The following is a 15,048-nucleotide window of genomic DNA, read 5'->3' as shown; positions in this document are numbered from 1 at the left end:
GACGAGCAGCGTTGGATTCTAACATGGTGGAGGGAGGGCCTGCAGGAAGTGGTGAGAGGGGAGGGGTATGGCAGCTTGGATAACTGCCCGAGGGAGGGGTGGAGGCGGGCGGGCCAGGGTTGGGGAGGAGCATGCAACGCGGACCAGCCCGTGCGCAGCGTTGGGAGCTTCACCTGCAGCCACCTGGCGGTGGGCACTCGGCTCCGTGCCCGTGCACGCGCCGGCCTTGCCTGGAAGGCATTTCCTGCCCATCAGGACCCCACTGCCTTCTCGAGGATCATGTCTCCGCCCCCGTCGCCCGGCCCCCTCTGCCTGGCGCACATGCCGGACCTCACACGGCTCGCAGAGCCTTTGCCACATGTGCCATCCGTCCCTGCCGCCCGGCGTTCCCAGAGCGCTCACACCCCTGCGTGTCGGGCACACAGTAGGGGCTCAAGCAGAGACCGGCTGCGGACCTGGTTTGGCTCCCAGCTCTGCTAGTCACAGGTTCTGCCACCTGGGGTCGCTCACCGTGCCCCCGGGCCTCAGTTTCCCCATCTGTCCAGAGGGTGAGGTCCGTCACCGGCACGCCCGGGAGGGCGAGCATCCCCCGCGGTGTGAGCGCGCCCCCTGCTGGGGACGCCAGGCGGGACCCGCCGGCGGAGTCCGGGCGAGAGGACCCGGGGGGCGCGAGCCGCGCGCGGCCGAACCCCGTTCTCTCCTCACCGCTCCATGCAGGAGGTCGGAGTAGACCCCTGTACTGGGCACCTGCTTGTCCCAGAGCTGCTTGCTCGTTGTCGCTCCTGTTTGACCGCGAGGCCTCTCGGGAACGGCTGAAGACCAGATCCCTCTGCGCCGGGGCTGGGGTGCGGCGGCCCCGGTCCCGCTCGGCCGCCCGCTCGCTGTGGGAAGCTCTCGGCCAGCCCCTGCCACGCCAGCGGTTCGGGGCCCGGTCTGTGCGGTGGGGTGAGCGCCGCCCGCGCGCCTCGCGGGGCTGCCGAGCGGAGGCCCCGCCCGTGGGCTGTGACGGCCACGACGGCCACCAGGGGGCGAGAGGCGCCTGCTGGAAATACTCCAGGGCTCCAGGACCAGTCTGAGGTCCTTCTGGGCCTCCGTCTCCTTTTCTGCGAGGGCCACCAGCTAGGTGACCCCGGACTCCTCGCTTCCCTTCTCTGAGCCTCTATAAGATGACGACAATAATGTTTCCTTGGAGGGTCCTGCCCTGTTAATAAGCACTTTCTCCTCCATTCTGTCCCTTCCCTGCACAGTGCCTGGGAGGTGGCCTAATAACCACCCCGATCCACAGGTGACAAAGCTCCAGCCCAGAGCAGAGCCACCTAAGTTCACCCTGAGAATCACACCTGGACAAGACCTGGTGACTCAGCCTTTTCCTGACCCCTCAGCAATCTCTCACTCAGGGTCCCCTGAGCTCTGTTCCAGGGCAGGTGTGAATGAAGAAGCCACTGCCAGAGAAAGGGCCAGTGGGAATGACTACCAGGCAGAGGGTATGGTGTGCGCATGGGCAGGGTGTCCAGGCATGGTGTGCGCACGGGCATGGTGTCCAGGTATGGTGTCCCCAGAGGCATGGTGTCCAGGTATGGTGTGCGCACGGGCATGGCGTCCGGGCATGGTGTACACATGGGCGTGGTGTCCAGGCATGGTGTGCGCACGGGCATGGCGTCCGGGCATGGTGTACACATGGGCGTGGTGTCCAGGCATGGTGTGCGCACGGGCATGGCGTCCGGGCATGGTGTACACATGGGCGTGGTGTCCAGGCATGGTGTGCGCACGGGCGTGGTGTCCAGGTATGGTGTGCTCACAGACATGGTGTCCAGGGATGGTGTCCACATGGGCGTGGTGTCTGAGTATGGAGTGAGCACAGGCATGGTGCCGGGTATGGTGTGCGCATGGGCATGGTGTCTGAGTATGGAGTGAGCATGGGCGTGGTGCCGGGTATGGTGTGCGCATGGGCAGGGTGTTATGGGGCAAGCACAGCTGTGCTGGGGAGGAGGCAGAGGGTGATGACCACGAAGAGGAAAATCTCCAGCCAAGCAAGTCAGGAAGCTAAGTGAGAGCCTTTATTCTGCATCAGCGATTTAACCCATAAAAACTCCAAGTGAATGTTCTCTGTTAGAGACACCGATGGTCCTCGTTTTCCTGTAATCCTGTAAAAGAGTCTGATTTCAGCTCATCACAAATGGGTCCAGATGGTGCACAGAGGAACTCAAGGAGGCCAGGCTTGGAGACAGTTGCCTTCCTGGGAGGTGCTATTACTATCCCCATTTTACAGAGGGGGAAACTGAGGCACAGGCAGGTAACTTGATCAAGACCATGCTGCCCCACAGTAGAGGACCAGATTCCAAACCCAGGCGGTCTGCCTTGCCGTCAGAACTTGCACCTTTAACCCTCATGGTACGGTCGAGCAGTATTGCACTGTGGCTAGGTGCATGGCCTCTGGGTTCAAATCCCAGCCACTCTGACATTTCTAGCTGTGTGACCTTGGGCGAGTTACATGTCTGTGCCTCAGTGTCCTCATCTGCAAAATGGGGATAGTAGTACCTGCCTCGTGGCATTCCCCTTAAATGAGTTAGTAGCTGTAACATGTTTAGAACGGTGCCATGCATGTAGTCACCGACCAGTAAATATGGACTAGTATACCTGAACCCCAGATGGTCACATGTCCTTGAAGAGTCTAGAATTCTTCAGGATTCTGAAATGCCAGCGTATGGGATCCTCTAATCCTCTGGCGACATTCTAACGTCTTGTGGCTGCAGAATTACACCCTGCTTCCCAGGGTAGATGGTGTGGGGCCGCCTGTCCAGCCAGCTCAGCCCCACAGTAGGCAAATGAGGTGATGTCAAAGCCTTGGCTGGGGCCCAGCCCCGTAGCCTCCCCCTCTCCCTCCCCTGCACGTTCCCTCCCTCAGATTCTCACACACTCCAGGCCTGCAGGGCCCAGAGGGAAGGTGACAGGGCCAGGAGTGGAGGTGGCTGGCAGGTGCTTGGGTCCACTGAAGCGTGCCGCCTCTAGCCGTGTTGAACGGGTGGGCCCAGGGACTACAGCTGGGCCCGAGGGATCCTGCTCTCCCTTTAACCCTGAACCTCGATTTGCAGCGATCCCAGAGCTTCATCCCTCCCTGTGAAAGCCTGCTGGGTGTTCACACTGGACTGCCCGTGTCCCCTCTGCCGGGGTGCACAGGCTGGCAGCCATGGCTGATGAGAAGACCTTCCGCATTGGCTTCATTGTGCTGGGGCTTTTCCTGCTGGCCCTCGGCACGTTCCTCATGAGCCACGATCGGCCCCAGGTCTACGGCACCTTCTACGCCATGGGCAGCGTCATGGTGATCGGGGGTGTCATCTGGAGCATGTGCCAGTGCTACCCCAAGGTAGGTGGTGGTGGGGCCGGGTGGGGCCGGGTGGGGCCGGGTGGGGCCAGAGGGCTGGAGATGGTGCCTTTGCTCCACACAGCAGCCAGTCCCTATCCTGCAACCGTCTTCATTCTTCTCACGTTGACTCCCTGTTTTCTTCTCTCTGCTCTCCTGAACATCCATCCATCCATCCATCACTTAGCGTAAGGGTTGATCCGAAACCCTCTGGGTCTGGAGCCTTGAACCAGGCACCATGGGGGAGACACGGTGAAACACATGATCCATGAGCTTGAAACAAAAGTTAACGCGCGCTTACCCCCTGCTGGGCACGCCTGCGCTCAGGGTGCAGTTCGGCTCTCGTCCTGAGCTTTTTGCACAACTCTCACCTGTGCTCTCATTTTGTAGTGGAGAAACCTGAGGCTCAGCAAGGTGAAGTGACAGAGCTTGGATTGGAGCTCAGACCACGTGTGTGACCTAAGCATAACCCTCCACCCTGGGTCCTCCCTGCTCCTGGGCTCCCAGAGCTGCTGAGAGTCCCGGGGAGGTCACGTCTAACCGCGGTGGCATGCATTGGGCGGTGCTCTGTCTTTCCAAGTCTTAATGTATTTCTACCTTATGTGTGATTTAGTGAAGAGCACCTGGGTTCTAGTTCTAGTTCTGTCCCAAATTCTTGTGTGAACTTTGTCTTTCTGAGCCTCAGTTTTTTCATCTGCAAAATGGAGTCGAAAGTCCCTATTTTTTAGAGCCTTATGGGGTTATTATAAAGATCAGAGAAGAGATGGGATATAGCACTATTTTGGAATCTCAGTGGTGTTATATGTAGGGGAAGCCTTGCCAGTCTTACTGTTATTGATCCTCCCAGCAACCCTGTGAAGGAGGTATAAACCTTCAAAGCCCAGAGAGATTGTGTGACTCTTCCATAGTTGCACAGCTGGTCAGAGACAGACCAAGGGAGACGAGGAGAGAAACATGGATTCTAATTTGGGCTCTGTCTCTACTGTCTGGGAGATTTTGCTCAAGCCCCTGCTCTCTCTCAGCCTCAGTTTCCTCATTTGTACAATGTGTGAGTCAGGAGGAGGGGGTGGGGAAGGGGGTTCATCCAGGGGCTCTGTTGGACTGACATCTAGGTCTCCAGGCCCAGGCAGCCCCCACCACCCCCAGGACCTTCCTGTCCCCCACTGGGTGGCTGTGGCCAGGGTTCAAGGGAGGCGTGGCCCGGGGGCCTGGGCCAGGCTCTCCCCAGCCCTGCCCCCTCCGTGGGCCAGCCCCGGGCTGTCGGCGTGTGTTCAGTGTTGGGGCGGTCTGGGCTGGTTTGCAGTCATTTACCGAGCAGTTTACAGTCAACTCGCCTCTGTCTGTGCCATGTTCTGAGCGGAGGTCACTGGGAGACAAGGTCCTTGGGTCCAGAGCCACCCATGTCACCACCACCATCGTAATCCTCCTCCTAGCGAGGAGGCTGGACGCTGGCGGATGGCAGGGGGACATCAGGGTGTGGAGGGGAACGTCCTTCCTGCCCTCCCCCTCAACCAGAAGTGGCTCTGGGGCGGTGGGCAGTGACCGGAGTGGCAGTGGGGGTTGAAGAGGGAGGGAATATTGCTGGGCATTAATGAGTAACTGTTGATAGATTCACGTGTTCATGCGGAGGCAGCGTGGTGGGGTGGAAACAGTACACACTTTGGTGGCCTCCAGGCCCAGCTTCAAATCCCTGCCCCCTCGTGCCCTACTTCTGTGACCTTGGCAGAGGGAGTCCCCCAGCTCTGAGCCTTGCATGGCGTGCTGGAGGTGGGGGGCGTGGCATTACACCCGACGCAGGGCGAAGGCATTGCTCTCAGGGTTGGTGTGTGTGGCACTGGGTGGGTCCCCGCATGCGTGTGCAGGTGTGTGTGCTCTGGTGTGGGTCTGCGTGAGCGAGTGCTGCGCTTCAGGATGTCACTGTTGGAACCAGCACAGGTTGACGCCGCAGAGGGGAGGGAGGAACGTGTGCTGTGCACCGGGGAGACCTGGGGCTCCCTGAGTCCCACGTGGTCTCCTCGGTGCCTGGGCCATCGTGGCTTCCGGCGCTCATGCCTGTGCCCCCCTCAGGCTCCTCCCTGGCCCTCACTACCTGACCTATGGAAGCTTCAGTAAATGGAACAGTTTTGGATTGGAAGAAATATAAATATGAGGGAAGAGAATTGGCTGATGAGGATACAAGGTGAGAGGTAGCCAGGACCATCATGGGTTAAGGCGTCCCTGTTTCTGAGGGGCTGGATGTCTAGTGGGAGAGACCGTTTGCTGCCTGATGAGGGGGACGTAGGCTTCGCAGAGAAGGTGAGCTGGGCTTTGCAGGTTAGATAGAAGTTCACCAGGCAGAGAAGACAGGGAAAGACCCTGCAGGCAGAAGAGCGGCGTGATCAAAGATCAAAGACACGTGGTGGATCTAAGGAGTGAGCGGAGGGCGGGGAAGGTGGAGAGGGGGTGCAGTCAGCTGCTCGGGGCCGGGGATGCTATGCTAAGGAGCTGCGACCTTGCTCTCTAGTTGACAGGACGAGAGAGGGACATGACCAGCTTTGCAGTCTGAGAAAGTTATCAGGCTGACCTAGGAGGGAGGAAGGTCCCGGAGCAGCCAGACCAGCAGGGAGGCTCCTTCTCTGTCCAGGTGAGAGGTGATGGTGCTCTGGGCTGAGGTGGAGTTGGGACCCAAGGCTGTGGGCACTGAGAAGTCACTGCCCGTTCACCAGAGCACCCACTGCGGCTGGCATGTGCAGCACGTCCACCTGGGTTATCACGTCAGATCTCTGAAGGAGACCTGGCCTATTTGGCACCTAACTGGGCCTCAGGTGCAGGAGAGGAAGAGGCATCTGTGCACCTGTAGTGAGTGGGGCAGCTGGGCATGCTGAGCCCATTCTCTGAGATGCTACAGGGGAGCTGGGAGCGGGGCCTCCCCAGCTGGCTACGGCCTCTGCCCACGAGTCCCCCCGCCCTCACTCCTGCCTGCTCTGCTGGAGCCCAGGGCCAGGACCCCGACTGGGGGTTGCAGGCTCTATCCTCTCCATTGGCCTCCCTCCCTCTGCTTCCTCTCTCTGGGGACTGCTCAATGTTCTGCCTGAACACAAAGCTGTGTACTCTGCTACCCAGAACTCCCCCGGGACCCCCACTGCTTCTAGAGAAAGGCTGAGCTTCTTCATTTGATGTTTTGGGAGTTTCCATGGTCTGATATCCCCTCCCCAGCCTCAACTCTGCCTGTGCCTCTCGCCAAAGAGCTTGTATTTTAAGATGCTATGTCCCCTCCTTCTCCTTCAGGCTTTTCATGATGATGATGTTGCTGTTGATGGTGAGGATGGTGATGATGAAGATGGTGATGGTGATGATGATAGTGATGAGGATGAGGCTAAGGATGATGGTGATGATATTAATGGTAATGAGGAGAATGGTGATGGTGAGGATTGTGATGGTGATGCTGATGGTGATGATGATGATGGTGATGATGATGATGGTGATGATGAGGATTGTGATGGTGGTGGTGATGCTGATGGTGATGATGATGATGGTGATGATGAGGATTGTGATGGTAGTGGTGATGACGATGGTGATGATGATGATGGTGATGATGAGGATTGTAATTGTGGTGGTGATGATGATGTTGATGGTGATGTTGATGGTGACGATGATGATGGTGATGATGATGATGATGGTGATGATGATGATGATGACGGTGATGATGATGTTGATGGTGATGATGATGATGATGACGGTGATGATGACGTTGATGGTGATGCTGGTGATGACGATGGTGATGGTGATGGTTATAATGGTGGTGATGATGATGATGATGGCACTAACTGGGCCATGAGGTGGAGGCAGCTTCTAGGAAGTACAGAGCCAGCTGGGAAGTGCAGGGCATCCTTAGCGGGAGTGGAAGATGCCCGGGCCCTTGCCTTATTTCTAGACAACTGGAGGGAGCTCACCCCTCACAGAAGTTCTAGAACTCCTCCATCCATCATTCCCTTCTTTCTCCCCATCAGGACGGAGATTTTTGTTGCATATAAGTGTCTTCTACTCACTGCACTCTACGGGAAAGGGAAAGGGGGGTGCTATTTATGAACCTGGTATAATACAGTAGCGTCTCATCAAATGTTTATGGGAAAACTTTTAGCTGAGGAGAGCAAGACTCAGAGAAGTCAGGTATCAAGTTATGACTTACTGAGCAGTAACTATATGTCAGCCACCTTGCGAGGTGATTCCTTATATATTATCTCATGAAATCCTCACAGCGACCCCAGGAGACGGGCATAACTAGTCCCATTTTTAAAAATTGTGGATACATAGAACATAAAATTCACTGTTGTAACCATGTTTAAGTGTACCGCTCAGTGGCGTTAAGTACATTCATAGTGTTGTGCATCCAATCTCCAGAATGCTTTTTATCTTATAAAACTAAAACTCTGCACCTGTTGAGAACGACTCCCCTTTCCCCTCTCCCCAGCCGCTGGCAAGCACCATTCTACTTTCTGTCTCCATGGGTTTTACTACTCTAGGTAGCTCAGAGAAGTGAAATCATACAGTATTTGTTTTTTGTGTCTGGCTTATTTTGCTTGGAGCAATGTCCTTCCTCAGGGTTCATCCATGTCACAGCATGTGTTAGAATTTCCTCCCTTTTTAAGGCTGAATAGTACTGCATTGTATGGATGGACTGCATTTTGCGTATCCATTTCCCATCAATGGACACTTGGGGTGCTCCCACATTTTGGCTCTCGAGAACAATGTAGCTCTGAACACGGCTGTGTGGCATCTCCCCAGGGCAGCCCCATTAAATGAAGAGCACAGAGAGGCTCTGGGAGGGGGCTGAGCTTCCCAGGGCCCTCAGCAAGGACCTGGCAGAGGCAGGATCCTCACCCACCTCCCAGACCCCAGAGGCAGGGCTCCTCCCACCCCATCCCACTGCCTCCTTTATGCCCTGCCTCCCCACCACCACGCAGCGCCCAGCCCCGGTGCTGCACCTGCAGAGACCTCCTGATCCCTGAAAGCTCGGGGACAGGGACTGGTGGGTGCAGCCACAGCCATCTATCTCCCCCACTGCAGCCTCTGTGCCGGGAAACACATGGACACTCACTACCAGATGTGGATGAAGTGCCTACTACGTGCCAGGCGTGTGCTGGGCACTGGACGGAGGGAGACCTCTGGGAGATGACGAGATGTGCCCTCCCCGAGGGCAGGGTTGTCTCTCATTCGCTGCTGCCCCCTAGTGCTAGAAGAGTGCCTGTATACAGCAAGTGCTCAATAAATGTTTGCTGGGTGAATGAAGATCCCAGAGGTCTGTCCCTCCCTGGAGCTGTGCCCTGAGCAGGCCCCTCCCCTGTCAAGCAGGGAGGCCCCGTGGTGCAGCCTCTCTCCCAGGGTGTGAGAGGTTTACTGACGCCCCGGGGAGAGCAGCGGCCGAGGGCATGTGGGGGCAGCCGCCTACCCCGGCCAGCTGCAGAGAGGCTGTCTCCCTTTGCCCTGCAGGTCACCTTCGTGCCTGCTGACTCTGACTTCCAGGGCATCCTGTCCCCGAAGGCCCTGGGCCTGCTGGAGAATGGACTTGCTGCAGACGTGAGGAGGTGGGTGCTGGGCCCTTGTGGGGGGGGGGTGGCGGTGGTGGGGCGGGGGCCGGGAAGCCCCTCAGGCCAATCCGCCCTTGCCCAGGAGAGGGAGGGAGAGAGTGGGAGGCGTGGGCGGTGTTTCCTCGTCTTGACCAGGTGCCCGCTTTGCCCTCCCACTTACTGAGAAGGAACTACTAGAAATCACGGATTGTTTTGAACTCTCAGTTCTGTGAGTTAGGTATTATTATTCCCATTTGATAGGTGAGGAAACTGAGGCTGAGGGACAAGATGAAGTCTTACAGTGAATACAGGTCTCAGTGACACAGGAACCATACAGTGAAACATACTGTGGAAAACACAGTGAAACAGAGTCACGGAGGGACTGCCACGGCTGCTACGGACAAGCAACAAGAGGCACAGCCCTGGGGCTCTGTCACTCACTAGCTGCGTGCCTTTGGGCAAGCAGCTGACCTCTGTTTGCCCCGTCTGTGAAATGGGGTTACTAATGGGACTGTCCCCTAGGTTTCAGGTAAGGGAGATAATATACGCGGAATGCTAAGAACAGGCCCTGGCACCCCGTAGGTCTTCTGTGTTTGTCACCATTAGCAAGTGCCTTCAGTGTGCCAGAGGCTGGGCACGCACTGTGCACCCATCACACCTTCAGTCCTCACAGAAGCCCTGTGAGGTGGGGCTGTTAGGCCCTTTATACAGAGGGGGAGACTGAGGCTCAGAGATCAGGGCGTCAAGTGGTTTGACCGGCCACTCCCTGGGGGTGTCAAGCCCCGGCCCGACAGGGCACTCACTGCCAAGGGCCGGGCTGCGGGTCTAGCGTCTGTCAGCTGGGCCAAGGATTCTCTCTGTTTTGCTTGGGGAAGGAACTGATGGTGGCATCTTCTGCTCCTGGCACACAGGGTGAACAAATGTCCCAGTGGGCCTTAAGTGGGTGGACTCCAGAAGGCGTGGGGCAGCCCAAGCTCTGTTACATGCTGCCATGACAGGGTGGGGGCTCAGGCCACCCCGGGTTCTGGGCTCTTCCCTGTCACTTCCCAGCTGTGTGACCTTGGGCAAGGGACTTAGTTTCTGAACCGCACTTCCCAGGGGGACCGTAGCACAGTGATAGAGAACATGACACCTGGAGCCCCAGTGCTACCACCTAGCGTCCATGTCACCTTGCGTACAAGCCAGGCAGAGGCCCTGTGCCTCAGTTTCTTCCCAGACTCTCCTGGAATTGCGGTGAGGCTCGGCTGGGCTGACTGCAGAGCCTGGCAGGAAAGGAGCGTTCAACAGCTGCGGCTGTTACCGCTGTCCTCACCTGCGGAACGGGATGATAGTCCCTGCTTCAAGGCGTTGCTGGGAACGATAGGATGACTGGCCCACCGCCCGGGGCCCAGCAAACTCTCGGTGTTAACCGGTCTTCATTTTGCAATTGCACCCTGTGGGTAACTTCGGAGACATCAAGTGAGGAGGACACACTGGACTGAGAGCCAGACTGGGGGCCAGGCCCGAGCTTTGCCACTTGGTGTATTCACCTTGCTGGGCCTCAGCCTGCTCATCCCTGAAATGGTACAGCGACATCCCCAAAGTCTTGTGAGATCAGGGAAGAACACATGCCCAGGGCAAACAGGGCCAGGGGAAAATACTGGTGTTTGTTGAATGACTCGTTGACCACCTGCCTGTTCTCCCTCCCACTCTGCCTGCTGTGCCCCTGCCAGCCCCCAGCCCCCCTACGTCAGGCTGTGGGAGGAAGCCGCCTACGACCAGAGCCTGCCCGACTTCAGCCACATCCAGATGAAGGTCATGAGCTACAGTGAGGACCCCCGCCCCCTCCTGGGCCCCAAGCTGGGAACCAGTGGTGGAGAAGGTGGCCCTCGGGACGTTCAGGCCTGGGCGGAGGCTACTGTCGTCGTCCACAGGGGCTCCGACGAGAATGAGGGGGAGAGAGACCCGACTCAGAGCAGGCCCAGGTGAGTGTGCAGAGAGTGGGACTGGGGATGCTGCCCAGTTCCCGGATAAAGGAGGAGCGGGTGGGGGGCCACCGAGGGGTGGCTGGGGACATTTGGGAGTGAGGAGAGGGCAGTGGAAGGTGCAGGCCACCCTGAGAGGCCAGCCAGGTGAATATGGGCTTAGGAGTCGGGTGGGCCCGGGGTCAAATCCCAGCCCCTCTGCTGGGTAACTTTGGCACGTTCCTCACTCTCCTGGGCCTCAGTTTCCCCACATGGGAATGATCATTCCCGCTACACAGGATGTGGTGAGGATTGGGACAGTGTATTTAGGTGCCGTCTCTGAATCTCTCTGTGAGTAGCGGAGGGCTGGGAGCCAGAGGGACCCGAGTGCAAATCTTGGCTCTGCTGATGACCTACTCCGTGACCTTGAGCAAGTCACTCCCCAGCCCACACCTGTCCCTATCTGTCTGTGAGCTGAGTTCCTCGTCCATCCGTTTATTTATTCATTCCATCAGCATTACTGGGCACCTACTCCCTGCCTGGCCTGGACTGGCCTCCACCCTGAGGAGCTCCCAGTCCAATGGGGCAGGCAGACAAGGAAACCGAAGGTGGCCCCAGTGTGACTGGGCCCATGAGAGACCAGAGGAGGACCCTGAATGACTGGAGAAGTGCACGCGTGACCTGGTTGGGATAATAACATAATAATAGCCCTGTTTCTTGAGCACCTACCAGGTGCCAGGCATTGTGCAAAGTGCTTTGTGCATATTATCTGCTGTAAACCTCAGAAACAGCTGCAGGAGTGAATACTGGTATTTCCCCCACTTTACAGGGGAGGAAACTGAGGCCCACAGAGGTGAACTAGCCTATCCCAGGCCTTGCAGCTAGAGGCTGGGTTTGGGACCCAGGCAGTCTGACTCAGAGCTACCCTCACCCTTGTGGTCTTTCCCTGCAGCCCCCCAGCCTGTCCCCAGGGCCCTGCACCCTTGGCCTCCTTCCAAGATGACCTGGACGTGGGCTCCAGCGACGACAGCAGCCCTGATCCGTCTCCACCTGACAGGGAGGAACCTCGCCCCCCTCCACAGGAGCCCCAGGCCTGCTGGTGCCCGCTGGACCGCTATGGCGACTTTGCCCTGATCGACGCCCCCACAGGGCAGGATGTGCCCCAAGCGGGGCAGCAGCAGGAGGTGGTCCCGCCCAGCAACTGGCAACGGTCCCCAGGGACAAAGGAGGAGGAAAAGGAGGCTTCGGACACAGGCACGGAGGAGCCTGAGGAGGAAGAGGAAGACTTGTACTATGGGCTGCCAGACAGCCCCGGGGACCCCCTTCCAGACAAGGAACTGGGCTTTGAGCTCAATGCCCAGGGCTGAGATGGAACTGGAACCACTGCTAACCCCATGTGACCTCATAGGCCTCAGTTTCCCTATCTGTAAAATGGGATTCCATAGAGGTTCAAATGAGACAATGGACCTGAGAGCATTTTGAGAACTGTAAAGAAATGCACAAGGGACCGGTGGTGGCTCACACCAGTAATCCCAGCACTTTGGGAGGCCGAGGTGGGAGGATCGCTTGAGCCCAGGAGAGTTGGAGGCTGCAGTGAGCTACAATCGTGCCACTGCACTGTAGCCTGGGAGACAGAGTGAGACCCTGTCTCTAAAAATAGAAAAAGCACAGGGAGGGGATGATGCCTACCCATGGCCCAGTGCTCTCCCAATTGGTAGTTCCCTTTGGCAAACCTTTGAAGGTAAAATATGACTCAATGAGAAGGTTTGCAGCTGCTGAGATCCTCAAAAGTTCTTTCCACCTCCCCTCACAGTTGGCCTCTGACAGGGACCCTCCTTGGTGCTACCCCTGGGCCCTGATCTTGCGAAGGCCTCTCGGGGCTCCCATTCCTGTGGTCTTGTAGTCCACCTGGTAGGTGGGGTGACTGTCTTCCCTCAGAGCTCACCACACCTCTTCCTGCCCACGTCCTCCTGCAGCTCCCATTGCCCCTCCACTGGGATCCCAAACCTCCGTGGCTGACCCCTGCTATCCTCCCAACTTTATCCCTGGACGGCCCCCCTCATTCTCTCTGCTCCTCCAGTTCCAGCCCCGCCATCCTGCTGCTCATGCTCTTGCCCAAGCTGCCCTCCTCCACCAGGCTGCCCCCGGCTCCCTTGCCAGCTTGGCAAACTCCTGCTCATCCTTCAAACCCCTGCACAGTTGACCCTCCTCTGAAGGCTTTTCCTGATGTCACACTCCTGGAATAAAGCAGCCTTGCTCTGCTGCGCTACCTCTGGGCCTTGTACGTTTATCACTGGCATTGCCCCTGCTCCTGCCCAAGGGTGGCCACATGACCTTGACCCTTACCTCGGCATCTCCTGTGCCCAGCCAGGACTCTGACCTGGCCCGGAGCCCTGGTCATTGAGGGTAGACAGAACTCACCAGGACCCAGGAACTTCTGCAGACGACGTCACCCTCTCCCACTTCCCCAACTTTTAGACTCACAGCCCTTTCCCTCTCTGGCATTCAGACTTCTAAGTGGCCTGTATACAGTCACAAGGCCGGGCAGAAAGGCCCTGCAGGAACATTGCCCTGCCCCCACCTGCGGAATACATTTGCATTGATTTAGGATTGCGGGTGAAATTCAGCTTCCCGCCTTAATTCAGCTTGAATCAGGTGGCATTTACTGAGCACCTGCCATGTGCCAGACACCAAGCTGGGGTCTCCAGGGGGAGAGAGAATGAACCACTGATACGGTCCCCGTCCCAAAGGGCTCACGATCTAGCGAGCTTGATTTCTTGCAAGTTGGAGATGGAGCGCAGAGCAGAAGCTGAGGCTGAGGTGGGAGCAGAGAAGTGAAAAACTGACACAGCAGAGGCAGCGGAGTGACAGCCACACGGCCATCTGGGGCACATAGCTCAGGCCATCTCAGCGGCCCCTGGAGAGGTCACTGTATCTGTAGCATCTCAGAGTGACACTTGTCTTACACTGATCTCTGCAGAGCCCCTGTGTGCCCTGCCCCAGCTGCAGAGAAAAGGGCAGTGATGCCACCTTAGACCAGGAGCACACACTCACAGCTTGCACCCTGGAGACCGTCACCAGGTGGGTGGGCCTCTGGGTCGCGGCTGGGGTCGTGGCTGGAGGAAGGAGATGCCCCCTGTGCTGTGTCAGAAGGGCATGTCCTCGGAGCACACTCCCTCTTCTTCTGGGTCACTTCTGCCTCTGGAGCAAAGGGTGCGCCCGGGCACATCCTCCCTGCTGGTGTGACTCAGGGACAGGTGTTCCTGCTCATAGCCCGAGTCCTGCATGAGGTGAGGTGTAGCGAGCTCCTGTGCTCTGCGGACCAAGGCAGGGAAGCCTGTGACCTGCATCAGAAGGAACGCCAGCGCCAATGGCTAAAATAAACCAGTTTTCAACTTTACAGTGGTCACCTTCATTCACCTGCACATTCTTTCCTGTCCCCCCTCAGGGCAGGATAAATGAGGTGTCATGCCCGCAGGCCCCAGGGGGCCCCCTCTAGGAAGCGAGCACCCACCGCAGTGGCCAGACCACGGGGGCAGGATCTCAGGAGTGGCCCCCGTGCCCCCGAGCCACACCTGCAGGGCCTTCGACGTGAACAAGAGCCTCTGGATGCCGGGCCTGTCCCGGAGGGGCCTGCAGGGGGTCGGGGCAGTGAGAGAGATGGTGAGCGAGGTCCAGGCTTGGTCGCCCCCCACCTCGCTGCGTGTCGGGGAGACCGCACGGCTGACCTGCCGGGAAGGTCCTGGGCGTTGCCGCCGCCTCTGCTTGGTTAGGAGCGGCGCCCCGTCTGCCCGTCAGAGCTTTCCCGTCCGGACAGCCCACTGCGTGTTCACCGTCCCTGCTCCGTGACCGGGCAGGTCCGGGTGCCTGTGTGGACCTCAATCTCCTCCTGTGCAAACGGGACACGATGTGCCCTGTCTCTGAGTCTCGCAGGGTTGTGCGGTGGGGTATGTCACAGGCTCCGTCTGTCAACGTCCTGCAGCACAAGGGCGCCAGGCGCACCTGCACTCAGCAGGGTCCCTTGTTGCAGCGAGGGGGAACGGGAGCTGCGGGGAACCACGGGTGTCTCTGAAAGAGGGTGTCAGAAAGGACCTGCTACAGGCTTCGGGCTGGCGTCAGGTGGTTTCGGGGCGGTTTGAGGAAGCGGGCCTTGGCTCCAGACGGCACGACGTCAGGAGGTGGGGCTGATTCTAGGACT

At 58.1% G+C, this 15,048-nt stretch overlaps 1 protein-coding gene across 1 annotated transcript; it reads left to right on the top strand.

The window, feature by feature from the left end:
• The first annotated feature begins 3,187 nt into the window (after window positions 1-3,187).
• BSND (barttin CLCNK type accessory subunit beta) lies at window positions 3,188-12,236 on the top strand. Its single transcript, XM_045546440.1, has 4 exons — window positions 3,188-3,364; window positions 8,831-8,925; window positions 10,620-10,871; window positions 11,803-12,236. Exons 1-4 carry the CDS (start codon window positions 3,188-3,190, stop codon window positions 12,215-12,217), a joined length of 939 nt encoding a protein of 312 aa, XP_045402396.1. The 3' UTR covers window positions 12,218-12,236.
• Window positions 12,237-15,048: the final 2,812 nt, after the last annotated feature.

The sequence above is a fragment of the Lemur catta genome, chromosome 3 (genome assembly GCF_020740605.2).
Source record: "Lemur catta isolate mLemCat1 chromosome 3, mLemCat1.pri, whole genome shotgun sequence".
NCBI lineage: Eukaryota > Metazoa > Chordata > Mammalia > Primates > Lemuridae > Lemur > Lemur catta.
The sequence above is the reverse complement of the archived record's forward strand: the minus strand, read 5'-3'. Positions and strand labels throughout refer to the sequence as shown.

Excerpts from the sequence above, each read along its gene's own strand:
- BSND (XM_045546440.1), top strand. The coding sequence starts at position 3,188 with ATGGCTGATGAGAAGACCTTCCGCATTGGCTTCATTGTGCTGGGGCTT. Across the intron at positions 8,926-10,619 it reads CTTGCTGCAGACGTGAGGAG|CCCCCAGCCCCCCTACGTCA; the intron begins GTGGGTGCTGGG and ends TGCCCCTGCCAG. Across the intron at positions 10,872-11,802 it reads CCGACTCAGAGCAGGCCCAG|CCCCCCAGCCTGTCCCCAGG; the intron begins GTGAGTGTGCAG and ends CTTTCCCTGCAG.